Genomic DNA, 12,834 nt, shown 5'->3' on the forward strand with positions numbered 1-12,834 from the left:
TCAGTGGAACATGCTATCTCCCCTCACACCTGTGCTGTCCACAGTACACCTGACTATTCAGTGCATTATTTTTTCCTTCTCGATGTTGTGTACGGTTTCATATGAAATCATTGTCATAAGATGGAATGCTAGGTTTTTCACTGCCAGTTACAATGTATGATGAGAATTCGGCAGAACTACTCAAAAAAGCTCAGCTGTTTTTCAGCTATGGAGCTACGGAGCTACTGTCCTGAAGGAAGAAGGAATGTACATAACCTTCCTTTGGCAATAAAGACGGTGTTTGGAACTTTGCTGGATCTAAATTCTTGGCTGTCCTTGTACCTCCCTCTCCTTGCTGTCCCCTCCATGATCTTACCCTGCCTTGTGGGGGTGCAGTAAGTGAGTACTGTGTTCTCTCTAACTGCAGACTGCTGGCCTGGAGCCTGAAGATACCCACAGGATGCAAACTGTGTGTGTTGTCTTTTTAAAATGTTTTCTCTGTTTTCAGAATCATGCTGTGCCTCTCTCACGCTGGCAGTAAGGAAGGCCCAATGCGTGTCCACATCTCCCACACTGCTCAACCTTGGCTTCCTGGCTTATGGTGTGCTCTGTGCTTAGAAGCAGGAAGGCAGCTTATTTTACTGCATTCTTATTTACTTCATGGATTACTGTTTCTGTTTATCTGACAACACTTTAAAGGGCAGTTTAATAAACAGGTACTTCTCCCATCTTGTCCTCCAGCTCCTAGTGGGTTTGCTTTTGCAAAGCAGTTCAAACGTTATGTGTGGCATTACAGTGCAGTGTTCTGCATGCAAGGAGATACTGCACTTAGTATATTTTTCATAAGCTGTGCAGTTTCTCTTCAGCATAGGGCTACTTGCTTCTCTAATTTTGCTAATACAAATTGAAAATAGTTGTCGCCATTTCAAGTCTTGAATTCAGTTTGAAAAGAAGTACTGCGAAAGCTCACCAGTAGAGGGAAGCAAAGTATTGTCTTATAGAACAGTGTTAACTACTGGTTTTTTAAAAATTATCTGTGCTTCAGTTGAAGCCAACAAAAAACATCTGTTGCCTTATTTATAGCTCCTATTTCTAAGAAGTATACTCTGTGGCAGATGAGAAAAGTGCTTGACAGCTCATAATTCATAAAGTTACTGAGGTTTAATCTGATAGAATATTATGTACAGAATTCCTGCCCAGTACAAGCAGTATCACTTCCCTTTCAACAGATGATAGAAATAGAGCTTTATGAAACATTAAATTAATGGGTGTGAAACATGATTAGCAGTCAGTGCTAGATGTATAAACTGTTGTGAAGGAGTATTCTGTACTGCTGTTACTTGGTGGTTTTATATGTTCCATTTATTTATGCAGCTGAACCAGTCAGATATAGCTTTTTTTCTTTCCTTTCTTTCTGAGCTTTCATTTTGTTTTATCTTGTATGAATTTTTTCAACTGTCAGGGCAGTGAGTGTTTATTTTCTTGCGTCAGAGAAGGGTAAGGAAACCTCAGATTTCTCTTGGGAGAACAGCTAAAGTACAAATTTTTATGTCAAATCAAAGTTTTGTGCTGTTTAGTTCTGCCATCTACTGTTTACAGATAACTTTATTGTGCTCATCTGAAAGTGCCTTCGGCTATTTCCCCTTTGTTCGAATAGTTTCCCCTGTACTCCTTACCCCTGAGAATGGCTTGACATTACAAGAAAGGGATGAGGAGAGAAATTTATTCTTCCAGCTCCCCAAACTTCTTGCATAAACAGCATGCACATGGTATTTTTATCAGTCGGATCATTGCTTGTATGTACGTGTAGGTGATAAACATAGAAGGTATCAAAGTATGTGACTTGTCTAGGTTAATGCACTGATTTAAACTATTGACTATGTATTTTTCCAGATATTTTGTTTGAAGTGAAGTAACATTCAGTTTTTATTCCAGCGTTTGTAGATTCAGTGGGTTGAATTATAAGTGGCCTGATCGCGATATTCATACATTTGTCTTCCTGGAGAAATGACTGCCTCATTCTGTTAAGTGCTAAGTATTTTGTAACAAATTACACCCATTTTTCTGCAAGAACTGGTTTGAATGTTCTTTTTCAGGCTTGTAAATGGTGTTTTCAGTACTTGCCTCACATACACGATTGTGGAGATGCTGGGTTTGTGTTTTGATCAGTGTATTGGGATTGGCTGAAGTTCAGAGTCATGTTCAGAGTCATGTTCCACCTTTTGGAATAAAACCCTTCCAAAAAATCTGGTCCCTGTATGTTAGTCATGTAGGACCACAGAGGAAATAGGAATGTTTTTAAAAGTGATTTAAAGTCCAGAAGCATATTAATGAGTATTGTTTCTCCATAAGAGTTTATTGTTATCGAGATGCCCAGAAAATATGTTCTGCTTTTTTAGGTATTTCTTCTTTGCAGATGAAAGAAAAAGAGGACTGACTGCAGATATGATAAACTATTTTTCTAGTACCAATCTGTATTTTTTGCAGTGGCTAAAATGTTCAGTATACCATTAGCAGAGAACATCTGAATTAAGTTGTCACTCCATTTCTGGCACATAATGAATGCTTGCTGACTAGTGGAAGAACAAAACTGGGCAGGCAACATCTTTTAGAAGAATTTTCTGACAAGGTTTTTGAATCAGTATTTTTATTACTTTTCCTAGTTGTACTCCAGTCATGTAAGGTCAACAGCATATACTTTCTCCATTTGCTTTCATAGCTGTATGATCATTTTTACAGTAATAAATCTTGACTTGCAGACATTTTTCTGTCTGTGTAAAAATTGGGCTTCTTGTGAGCCTGTGCACTAATAGTTCTACTGGGTCAGAACTTTTCTTTTTCTAGTGCTTGGGTAGTCTTCATCTCTCTGTGTTTCTCCTGGGTCAAGTCTCCTCTAGCAGTGTTGGCTTCTGTGATACTCTGAGTCCACAGAGTCTGCGTGGTTGATGGCATCTGATAAAAATAAAAGACAAATAATAGTAGGCAGGCTTACTAAGCTACTCATAATGACATGCAAAATTCACCGAAGCCTAAAACTTTATTTTATATTTTCCTCTGAATATTGTTATTTTTAAAAAATGTATCTAATTAAAGTACTGGAAGAGACGGCTGAGCACTCCTGCCATTTTCAGTTATGTGTTCAGCACCTACAGGAATTTAATTGTAGTCAAACTTGAATTATCCCAGTTCACATGGAGCATGAAGAGAGGTCTTCTCCTCTTCCAACAGTTGCAGCTGAATTTACTGACTATTAGAGTGCTTGATTTATCTGTGACACACGGTGACATAAAATTCCTGGTCTTCACTCTCACTTTTGTTCATCTTTCTTCACCAAAGAACTTTTTGCTAGTGGCAGATAGACAGTACCAAATCCAGATTAGTCATCAAATCTCAGAGTGAATTTCTCTGTGGTATTTGTAATTTGTAATGCCAGACTTGTCTTTTCCTGTCTTGGTTGAACCCAAAGCTCAGATTCATATGAAAACTTTCTCTGTAGCATCTAGATTAGTAATTTTTTTTTTTCTCATACATGTTCTACCAAAAATTTCTGCAGAGGTGGCTGTTTCCTAAGACTATAACCAAACATACAGAGGACTGTGAAATGCCCCTGTGCTAATCATTAGGTGTTCTGTATCCCTGAGTTTCATTTCATTCCCTTCTGGAATCTTCCCACGGGAAGCAATGTCTGTACTTCCTGTGCTGTTGAAGGCAGGTGCTGAGGAAGGGGTAGAGTACACTGTGGCCCTGTGTTGGACATCTGTGTGGAGCATCGAGCTTCCCCATCAGCCTTTCAGAGGCACCTCCTGGTGCTTCCCAGAATTACAGGATCTTCATGGTTGTTTCCCAGAATAACAGCTATTCAGTGAAGAAAGTAAGCTCGTACCTACTCCAAAGCTTTCAGTAGTGAGTATGGGTACTGACTGTCCTCATCTTGCTGTATGTTATGCCATAGACAGTGCTGCGAGAAAAGGGATTTCATGTTTTTGATAAGCCATTTTTTCCTTGTTTGCTAATTGATCTCACTGAAGGACGTGGTCACCACTTGCTTCATGATGGCCATTATTTCTGCATCTCTTATTCTATGCTAATTATGCAGTTCTTTTTATTTCAGTTCATTTCAGTGCTGGTCACAACATTCATGTTTGGACGAATCTGTGATTTGCAAACATGGATAAGTGAAAATCTTATGAATGTATACTTTAGTTTGTTAGTGGAAACAGTTGCACACGTATAAGCTGGTTATGATTATCTGAAGACCTGTGCTTGGAAATGTTAGACTTTTATGTACAGCTGTGTTGCCATCAAAAGCAATGTGTACAAACAGCTTTAAATGTCATCTCTTGAAAAATAACACACATGGAGTAATTGAGTCAGCACTAAGTTCAAATGTGTTAGTATATAGTTCCTGTAAAATATCCAGAAATTGAACTCCAGCTCTTTTTCATGGTATTATATAGTTACATTTTAAGCTATCATTTCTATGGTGTTTGTACTGTTGTAGTTTAAGCCATGTATATTTTTTAAATGTATTCATTTTCATTTTTCTTTCAGCAGTAATGAAGGATTTGGCTCAGAAACTTCTGAAGCCAAATTCCAGCTTTAAATTTCCACTTGCCATTGCCAGGTACTAATGTTAAAATATCTCTTTTTACTGAGAACCCTTCCAAAAGGTGCAGCTGTGGGCTGGTTTCATCTTGCACTTTGTAGCTGTGTTGGCAACCCTTGAACATTAGGTATGTTCCCATCTCCCACACATTGCGATAGCCTTAATGCTGTTCAAGCCTGTCTGTATCAGGGAGAGGGTAGAGTTCACAGATTGGAGAGAATCCTGGCTTGTGGTTCCTCTCATTGGTTCTCACTATGGCAAGGTAAAAATAGAGCAAGTGGAAAATCCAGCTTTTATCATGTGTCATCAGAAGCTTCCTTACTATCTGGAGACATACTACTGGGCTTGTGACTAGAAGGAAGACATGAAAAGTGTATGACAGCTTTTCAGAACCTTCGTGTTTTGAAGAAAAAAAAAAAGTAGTTGATTACAGGATTTGAGGAGAAAAAAAAATAATGATTGCTTTAAGTGAAAAACTGATACTGGATTGTAGTAAAGGGATCTACAAAGTTGCTCAGATTCTTAAGAGTGGATTTGGTTCTCCAAGCCTCTGCGCTGTGCTACAGCATGCATCAAAACAGAAGATACTTTTGAAATCAGGTACTGAATGCAGGTTGCATGTTGGATTTATTTCCTTGCCTTATACTAGAAGTGACTTATGTGAAAAATTTCTTTTCCAGCTGTAAACCTTTGAATATGCTGTATTTTCTTCATCTAGTCTACTTGAAGAGTATCTTGTATTCTGACTATAAGATTCAAATGGTTTTTACAAAACAAGTATAGTTTTCTTTACTTTAATCTCTGCTATTTCCTGTTGACATTTCGAAAATGGAGGACATTTCCCAAATTTGACTGTATTTTATGTAGACGTTGTAAATTGGCTTCAATTTTACAAATTCTAGGTCTTTTTTTTTTTTTTTTTTCTTGTCAGATGTGTGTTTTGTGAGATCTTCCAACTTGAACATCATTTTCAATTTTCTGCATAAGTTGTAGAGTTTAAAGTACAAGTCAGTGTGATGCAGTAACTTAGTTATAGGGGCAATGACAGTAATGAGTGGGAAATCCTAGAGTAGGTAGATTAGGTAGTGTTCATTCATTAATTGCCTACATGCTTACAAAGTGAAAGTTTATTCATTGCTGTTGAGCATTGTAACTGTATCTTTAGATGCATTGTTCTGACATTACCATGCCGAAGCTGCCTAGATTGAGGTTGGTTTGTGTGTATGTGTTTGTGTCCTTTTTGCTACTGAGCTTTTACTCATCAGCTTAGTATTATGGGGAGGTGAATATCCTGGATTTTTAGTGAAATATGTAAATATTTTATATTTCATTTATTTATGGAATAGATTCTCTTTATTTTAAAGGCTCTCTTGATGTCTAAAATTGCAGCAACATCCCTGATTGATAAAAATTTCCAGTTTTGGAGAAATTGAATGGGGTATAGGAAAGAAGAAATCAGAAATCTTGATTTCTATTTTAAAATTTTAGTGCTACTTCAATATTTTGATAGATGTGCATTTTAGGGTGGCAGTAGGAAATTCTTAATTTTAACCAATGTGTTTGCTCAATATTCATGTCATTGTACACAAAGAGTAGATTTTACTTAAATATGAAGGTAAATGTTTCCGGAAGCTTTCCATTGTCATCTAAGAATATTATTTAAGAATACTGTGCAATAGAGGGATTCAGTAGCAGATGATATAGATGAGAAGAGAGGCACTCTACAATGTATTCGCACCATTCTTTATATCCTGTGGAGACAGATGTGCAGTATTGTGTGGCGTCTTTCTTCACTCTGCAGTGACTTCCTCCCATGAAGTCTTCACCTGGGATTAGATTCTCCTTTTGGTTTACTTCAGTGATTAAACTTCATTTATCAGGCATAGCCCACACCTCATGTTAAAAAACAACACCTTAAATCAATGGCAAATCGAATTATCTTTCTAAATACATCTTGCTTATAGCTACTTGCAGAGTATCCCTTGCCATCTTTTCAAGGCATGTTTTGCTGCATGTGAGAAAGCATAGTTCTCTCTGCTGCCTGAAAGGAAAGGCAGCAGCTGAATATGCAGGACAGACCGTCCTTGAGCTGCTATGCTGTCACTGAAAGGTTTCAAGTGTCTGTCAGACTGACTTCCACTCAGTGCAAGTGGCTCTTTCTCCTTATTTTTCTCTCATTTCTTTTTGCAGTTTCAATTTAGCTTGAAACACTGCCTCTAGCTGGAATTATGAGATGTGCATTTTTGTTCAGAGATGATGCAATTTCTTTGCAGTTACTTAAGAAGTAGAGTACTTACTGTAGCTGGCTACCTAGGGGAGCAGAAAGTTAAGTAAAAGTATGTAAACTGTTCTTAAATCCTATTCTTGCTTTGCTGCCATGTAGGGATGTATTTTATGCCCTTAGCATTCTGCAGTGTATTAATACGTGTCATACTTCAAATATTTTCTTAGAATACCCTTTGATATGATTCTGATCTGATCTTTCAGTATTATTTCAGTAGATTTGCCCTTACCATAAGATAGATTCATAGTTTGGGGTTGAGAAGAATTCTGTGATCTGATCAAATGATCTTTCAGTATTACAGTATGCCTAAGGAGATGCTGCTTGGACTGCATAGTCTTGCATTTGAGACCAGCTTGTGTTTGATGAAGAAGATAAGATGCTAAGCTAAAGGAAGGCACCTGAAAGTGGTTTGAAGATGTGAAGAGATGTATACATCATCTCCTTCCCTTAGTAGCTTGTTCTATATTAATTATTGCATTTGGAGGTCTAATGGTCAGCTACTTCTTGATCAGCTACACTAACATGTCCTTTATTTTTGTGTAGGTTTTAATTGTGAAGTTATACTAACTCAGCTATCTGATGGAGCTCGAGAGTTTATGTCAACTCATTTGCATGTTTAAAATAACTATATCATCATAAAGAAGGAAGTAGTGTGGTTTTTAACAGAACCTATTCTCTACAAGGTATGCAGACAATCCTTAGCTACACTGCTGCCTTTTATCGTTTCATCATAGGAATCCAACATCAACTTTTCCTTAAGATTGTTAATGTAACTAGCGTGTAGTCATCAGTCGTTTTGCTCGTCTTTTCAGGCTACAAGCAGAGCAGAAGAACTCCTTTGATCCTTAGGGTCTGCTCATTTTCCATGAGTGATTGAAAAGTAACATCAGCAGGCCAGGGATCTCCCTAGGCAACCCTTTTGAGTCTCTTGAATTCTCATTTTCTGGGCCTTCTAAGTTAAAAATTTATGATTAACAGATGTTTTCTTGTGTCCTTCTCAGTTATGAATGGACTGGAAAGTAATTCATGATTGTTATTCAGGCATTCTGCTGTATGTTGTAAGGGCCACCTTCTACTATAAATCTGTAAATAATTCATTATCTTTCGTTCTTCTCTTTAGTTCTCTTCACTTCCAAAGTTCTTCAGTAATTTCTGTCTTTTTCACTTGCAATTTGTTCACATTTTTAGAAAGATATGTACTTACTCAGTGAAAAAATTGTCTGCTATTTCAGTTCTGTTAGTTTAATTTTTGCATATTTGAAAGATATTAACTTAAAACAATATTTATATTTTGCTGTCATTTCTTTTTTCCCTTCTACTTAGTTATCATAATAGTTCTATTGAATCATGTGCACACACACAAATGGATATGTGCATGTATACATTTCAGAAGTGCACCATTTGTTCTGATGAATTTAATTGAGCAGAGATCAGCACTGTTTAGGCAACTGACAAATTTTACCTCAATGGTTAAGCTCTGTTTATCAGCCAAAAGCCATCAAAGTATGCCGGATGTTTCTGGCAGCTGTTTAATAATAACTTTATATAAACGTTCTTGTGTTCTAGGAATTCAAAAAGATTTCTTTAAAACTTTTTAAATTATTCTTTTGGCAAAAACAGTGCATTGAGAGATTGATCATCTCTCACACTACAGTGTTAGAACATTCGTTTATATAGTATGTTCTCTCAGCAAAGAAACCACTGCATGAAGTCTGTATGGAGATGTTATGCAGGGTTATTCGGATCTGCAAAGTGTTCCTTCCTGATTAGCTCACCATTCATCCTTAACCAATAATTGTAGAAAAGAAAATCATTGCTTCAAAAATACCTACACTGCTGACACTGCTAGGCTTGAAGAATGTCTGTGCATCTCTGTATCTATATAATTGAGCGTTTTTTGTGAATATGAGCCTGTTTCTACTGCTGTTCCCACCTTTTTTACCTAGTGGATCCTCAGCTCCCATATGGTGATGTGTTTCTCCCTCACCTGGTATACACTGGATGTAAATATTTTAGGAATATTTTTTTTCTTTCCTTTCTTGCATTGTGTTTCTGTCCTCCCATAGGTGTCAGACTTTTACTGTATTTTTCCTTCCTGTGTTAAATGAAAGGTGATTTTAGGATTGATGAAATTTTCTGAAAGAAAATGCTCAAAAAATACAATCCTCAAAATTTTTTACAGCTTTCTGATAAGTTTTGGAGCATTTTTACTTAAGCCTGACAAGTGAGATGTTTGCACAGCCTTTTACAGCTGATAAGATGAACTGTTTACTACTTAAAAATGAACTGGTTTCATTTTATGTCATGATTTTCATAACTGATGGTTGAATTCAAGTGTAGCTTAGCTTATTTTTATTTTTCTTTTACAGCTTTTTCACTTCCGGATCTTACGGAGCAGTTTTCACCTCCTGATGTTGCTCCACCAATCCTCATCAAGATAATAGAGACAATTGAAAAGAAAGGTAGGCTGAGGAGTTATCCATCACTTTTTATTTCTTGTGTGAGCCAAGGCTGCAGAATTAAATCCAGAATTGACATCTCCCTGTCCTAGAGCTGCTAAGGCATCACATTATCCAACTCAGATGAAAGTAGTCTCATTTAAGGTTTGTTGCGTTGGTTTCTGCTGAGAGGCTATTCAGACCTGAGCAAAGATAGAAGAAGAAGGGATTAGATTTATCTTTTTTTTTTTTTTTTTTCCTAACCCTCTGAAGTCCTAAGTCCTGATTGTGGAAGAAGCATCACGACATTTCATTGGATGCAGGGCCAAATAAGTAATTTTTTTCTCCAAATCAGAAAAAAAAAAACCAAACAACACAACTGAATATGAAAAGGTTAGAACTGTTTTTATACTTCAGGAGGCAGATGTTTATTACTGCTGTGTTCTGAGACAGTCAGTGATATTTTTTATGGTTTTTTTGCTCTCCAACTTCTTTATATTCTTTAGTCAAGTGCATTCTGAGGCGTACTACATGATGGATATGTCCTCTCTTGTGGTAGTGATGTGACACACCCTGTTTACACACTGAGGTTTTGGGCTCTACAGATTGTCAGTGGTAACCCAAGACTTGCCTGTTCCTTAGAAGAGACTGTATGTCTCTGTTACCTGTGTAGAGTACCAGGGGTGAGCTTGCTTGTGACTTAGAAGTCTCAGTTAAGTCTATTTAGGCTTAACACTAGTTAAGGTGTGTCAGAATTTCTGTCCTTTCCCATTCCTGAGGTAGTATACCTCAGGCTTCTTACTTATTAAATAGGCCAGGTAAAGGAAGATGTGTCTCCAGCGTTGCTCCTGCGGGTTGTTCTCTTTGCTTTGTCTGTTGCCAAATCCTGAGCTTCTGTGTTCATCTCACGGAGCGCTGCACTGAGTGAGGGAGTCTGCTGGGATCTCGGATCTTCTATGGCTAGTTCTATTTGCAGAACTTAGTTTGTGTGTACAAAGAAGTATATTACAGCCTTAAAAATCAATTGTATTTTGTAGGAGGATAGTGATGGTAGAATGTTGCTAATTTATTCTATATATGCTTATTTGAAGAATACAAAAGTACGTTGTTACACGGCAGCAGTCACTGGAATATTAATACATCCCATCAATTTTGTTTTGAAGGTCTGGAGTGCTCAACTTTATATGTGACACAAAGCTCAAGCAGCTCAGCAGAATTAAGACAAATTCTTGAATGTGGTAAGTACAGCTCTCTTCCCTGAAGAACTAGGTGGATTTTAGGGTCACACTGATCCTGTTTTCTTTGCTCCCCTGCTCAGCTTACGTATAACTTGATTCTGAATAATATAATAAGTCAAATATAAATAAGAAAGATTTGTAAAGTTTACGCTTAATATGGAAAAGTTGGGGTTTTGTTTTTGTTTTACTCTTGCAGGTTATCTTTTTATTCACTGCACCAGTTCCTCTTCCATAAATAATATTTTAGTCATTTGTTGGCCACCTGCTTGTTCAAGGGCTAAAAGTTCAGCTGCATGGGGGAAAAAAATAAAAAGAAAAGGGAGGTTTTGTGTTTGGTTTTCTTCTTTTTGAAGCAAGGGAAGGATGCATCATTCCTGTAGCACTGCACTACTGGTTAATATTTTGTAAACAAAAGGCCAGTTGTTTACGTACAGTTCTGTACGTACATTTGTGGCAGGAGAAGCAATAGCTGAACATTCCCTGTCTGGTATGGAGATGATGATGGAAGGGAAAGCAAATGATTTGAGCCAGTGTTGCTGCAAAAGTTTGGGTTCTCAGGCTTTGGGCATTGAAGATGCAGTTACACTGCTAATGCCACATACACATTCAACTTCTCTGACATGTGCTTCCTTCTCTTTTGGTATTATGGTTTTTATACCTTATGCCAGAATTTATAGGTGTGGCAACACTTAACTGCACTATGAGAGATGAGGAAGTATTGTAGCAGCAGTGCTTCACTATGCTTTTGCAACCTGGTGTGCAGTGTGAGCTTGCTTTTTGCATGAAGAGGCACAAAAATACAAGAGGTAGAAAATGAAACTGGTTACATGCCATGGTGCCAAATGAACTAATTAAGCAACTCATACTTCTCTCTTCATTTTTAGTAATTTCAAGTATTAGCAAAATAAACAAAAAAATGATGTTTTGAGTTGACTGTTCTTTCAAATCAAAAGAGCATCTTCTCCTTTGTTGAATCTGGTGGGAGAGAAGAGGTACATGCATGAAAGCAGAGAGAGAATATACACATGTGGTACTAACAGCCTAAGCCTTATTTTTAGCATCGTAATTATATTTCAGTCCGCATAAATCCGCATTTTTACAGCATAATATGAGTGCAGATCTTAATTTATTGAAATCCCATGTTAGGTCTTTAAACTGGTGTATACTTTTATGAAAGATTTGTTTATCTCCTAAGATCAAGAACTTGTGGTTTACATTTATTCTTATTTAAAATGTAATTAGGTTTGAGGAAAGGAAATCGGGACTTTACTTGTTAGTAACGTAGTAACGGAGTTTCTTACGCTGTTCTCTTTAAGATATTACTAGGGTCTTCCAGGACAGGTCCAGTGTGGTGGGTGTCCAGATGCATGGATACAGAGAGATTGGATCTTTGCTGCCTACTGTCTTGATTTAACAATGTGCAAGTCAGCTTTATTCACCAAGCTGTGAAGAGCATTAATGTGCTGTTCTGCTTATGGCTAAAGTACTCTGCATTTTAATTTGGATAACTGCCCGTTAGTTTCAACACAGTGTTATTTAGCTCCAAAATCAAAGCTGTCTTGCAGCTGGCCAGCTCAGTAGACAGAATAGTTAAGGTCTGTTTATAACTACACTCAAAAAGCTGCAGAGTAGCTCAAGTTAACTCTTACTCACACATTCATGTGTAGGAATGGGTCAACACTGAGAGAATCAGGACTTAAATTATGAAATAAACATTCTTGGAGCAACGGGACTGTTGAAAACTATTAGGAATTTGTAGTTGGTTAGGTTTCTCGGTGCTTAGTTGCTTTTGTAGAATGCATAGCCACACTGCAAGTTTTCTCATTATTTTCTCGAAAGGATTCTTTGGGATTAAACTCTGCTGCAGGCTTTCCTTTGGAGAAAACAGGAGGAAGGAGAAAGAGCACTGGGTGTCTCACTAAACTGTTTTGACTTTTTTCACAGAATGTGTAGGCACACCATATAGCTGAGTTCTCTACCTCACAGTACAATTTGTTTCAAGCTGGCTAAGTATTTTCTAGAGTTGTTTTAGAGGAGACTTGACTAGCCTAAAAAGTTGTTCAGCATTGGTATCTCTAGATTCTTGTCCCAGATGTGTCTTTCTGTAAACTTTTGGGACTATACTGCACCAGACTTTTATGTTTTAAGAGGAAAATCAAACTTGCTTGCACTATTTCTGTTTTCCTATTTTTAATTTTGCTGCTGATATCCCTTGCTCCAGCACTAAGAAGTACTGGTACTCTCAGACCTTAGTTTGAGTCATAACAATACTGGAAGGATACCAGGTTT

At 37.3% G+C, this 12,834-nt stretch overlaps 1 protein-coding gene across 2 annotated transcripts in view; it reads left to right on the forward strand.

Annotated features, from left to right (window-relative positions):
- The window catches only part of PIK3R1 (phosphoinositide-3-kinase regulatory subunit 1), a 56,154-nt gene that overhangs the window by 22,095 nt on the left and 21,225 nt on the right, over window positions 1-12,834 (forward strand). Inside the window, exons 1-3 of one of the 2 annotated variants that reach the window (XM_048930655.1) lie at window positions 4,915-5,185; window positions 9,239-9,331; window positions 10,471-10,545. In XM_048930655.1, the coding sequence (XP_048786612.1) occupies window positions 5,041-5,185; window positions 9,239-9,331; window positions 10,471-10,545 (313 nt within the window). In that variant the 5' untranslated portion in view covers window positions 4,915-5,040. Of the gene's footprint in view, window positions 1-4,914; window positions 5,186-9,238; window positions 9,332-10,470; window positions 10,546-12,834 lie in introns of those variants that run through there. The other variant, XM_048930654.1, reaches the window with a different exon arrangement.

Source organism: Lagopus muta, chromosome Z (assembly GCF_023343835.1).
Source record: "Lagopus muta isolate bLagMut1 chromosome Z, bLagMut1 primary, whole genome shotgun sequence".
Taxonomy (NCBI): Eukaryota; Metazoa; Chordata; class Aves; order Galliformes; family Phasianidae; genus Lagopus; species Lagopus muta.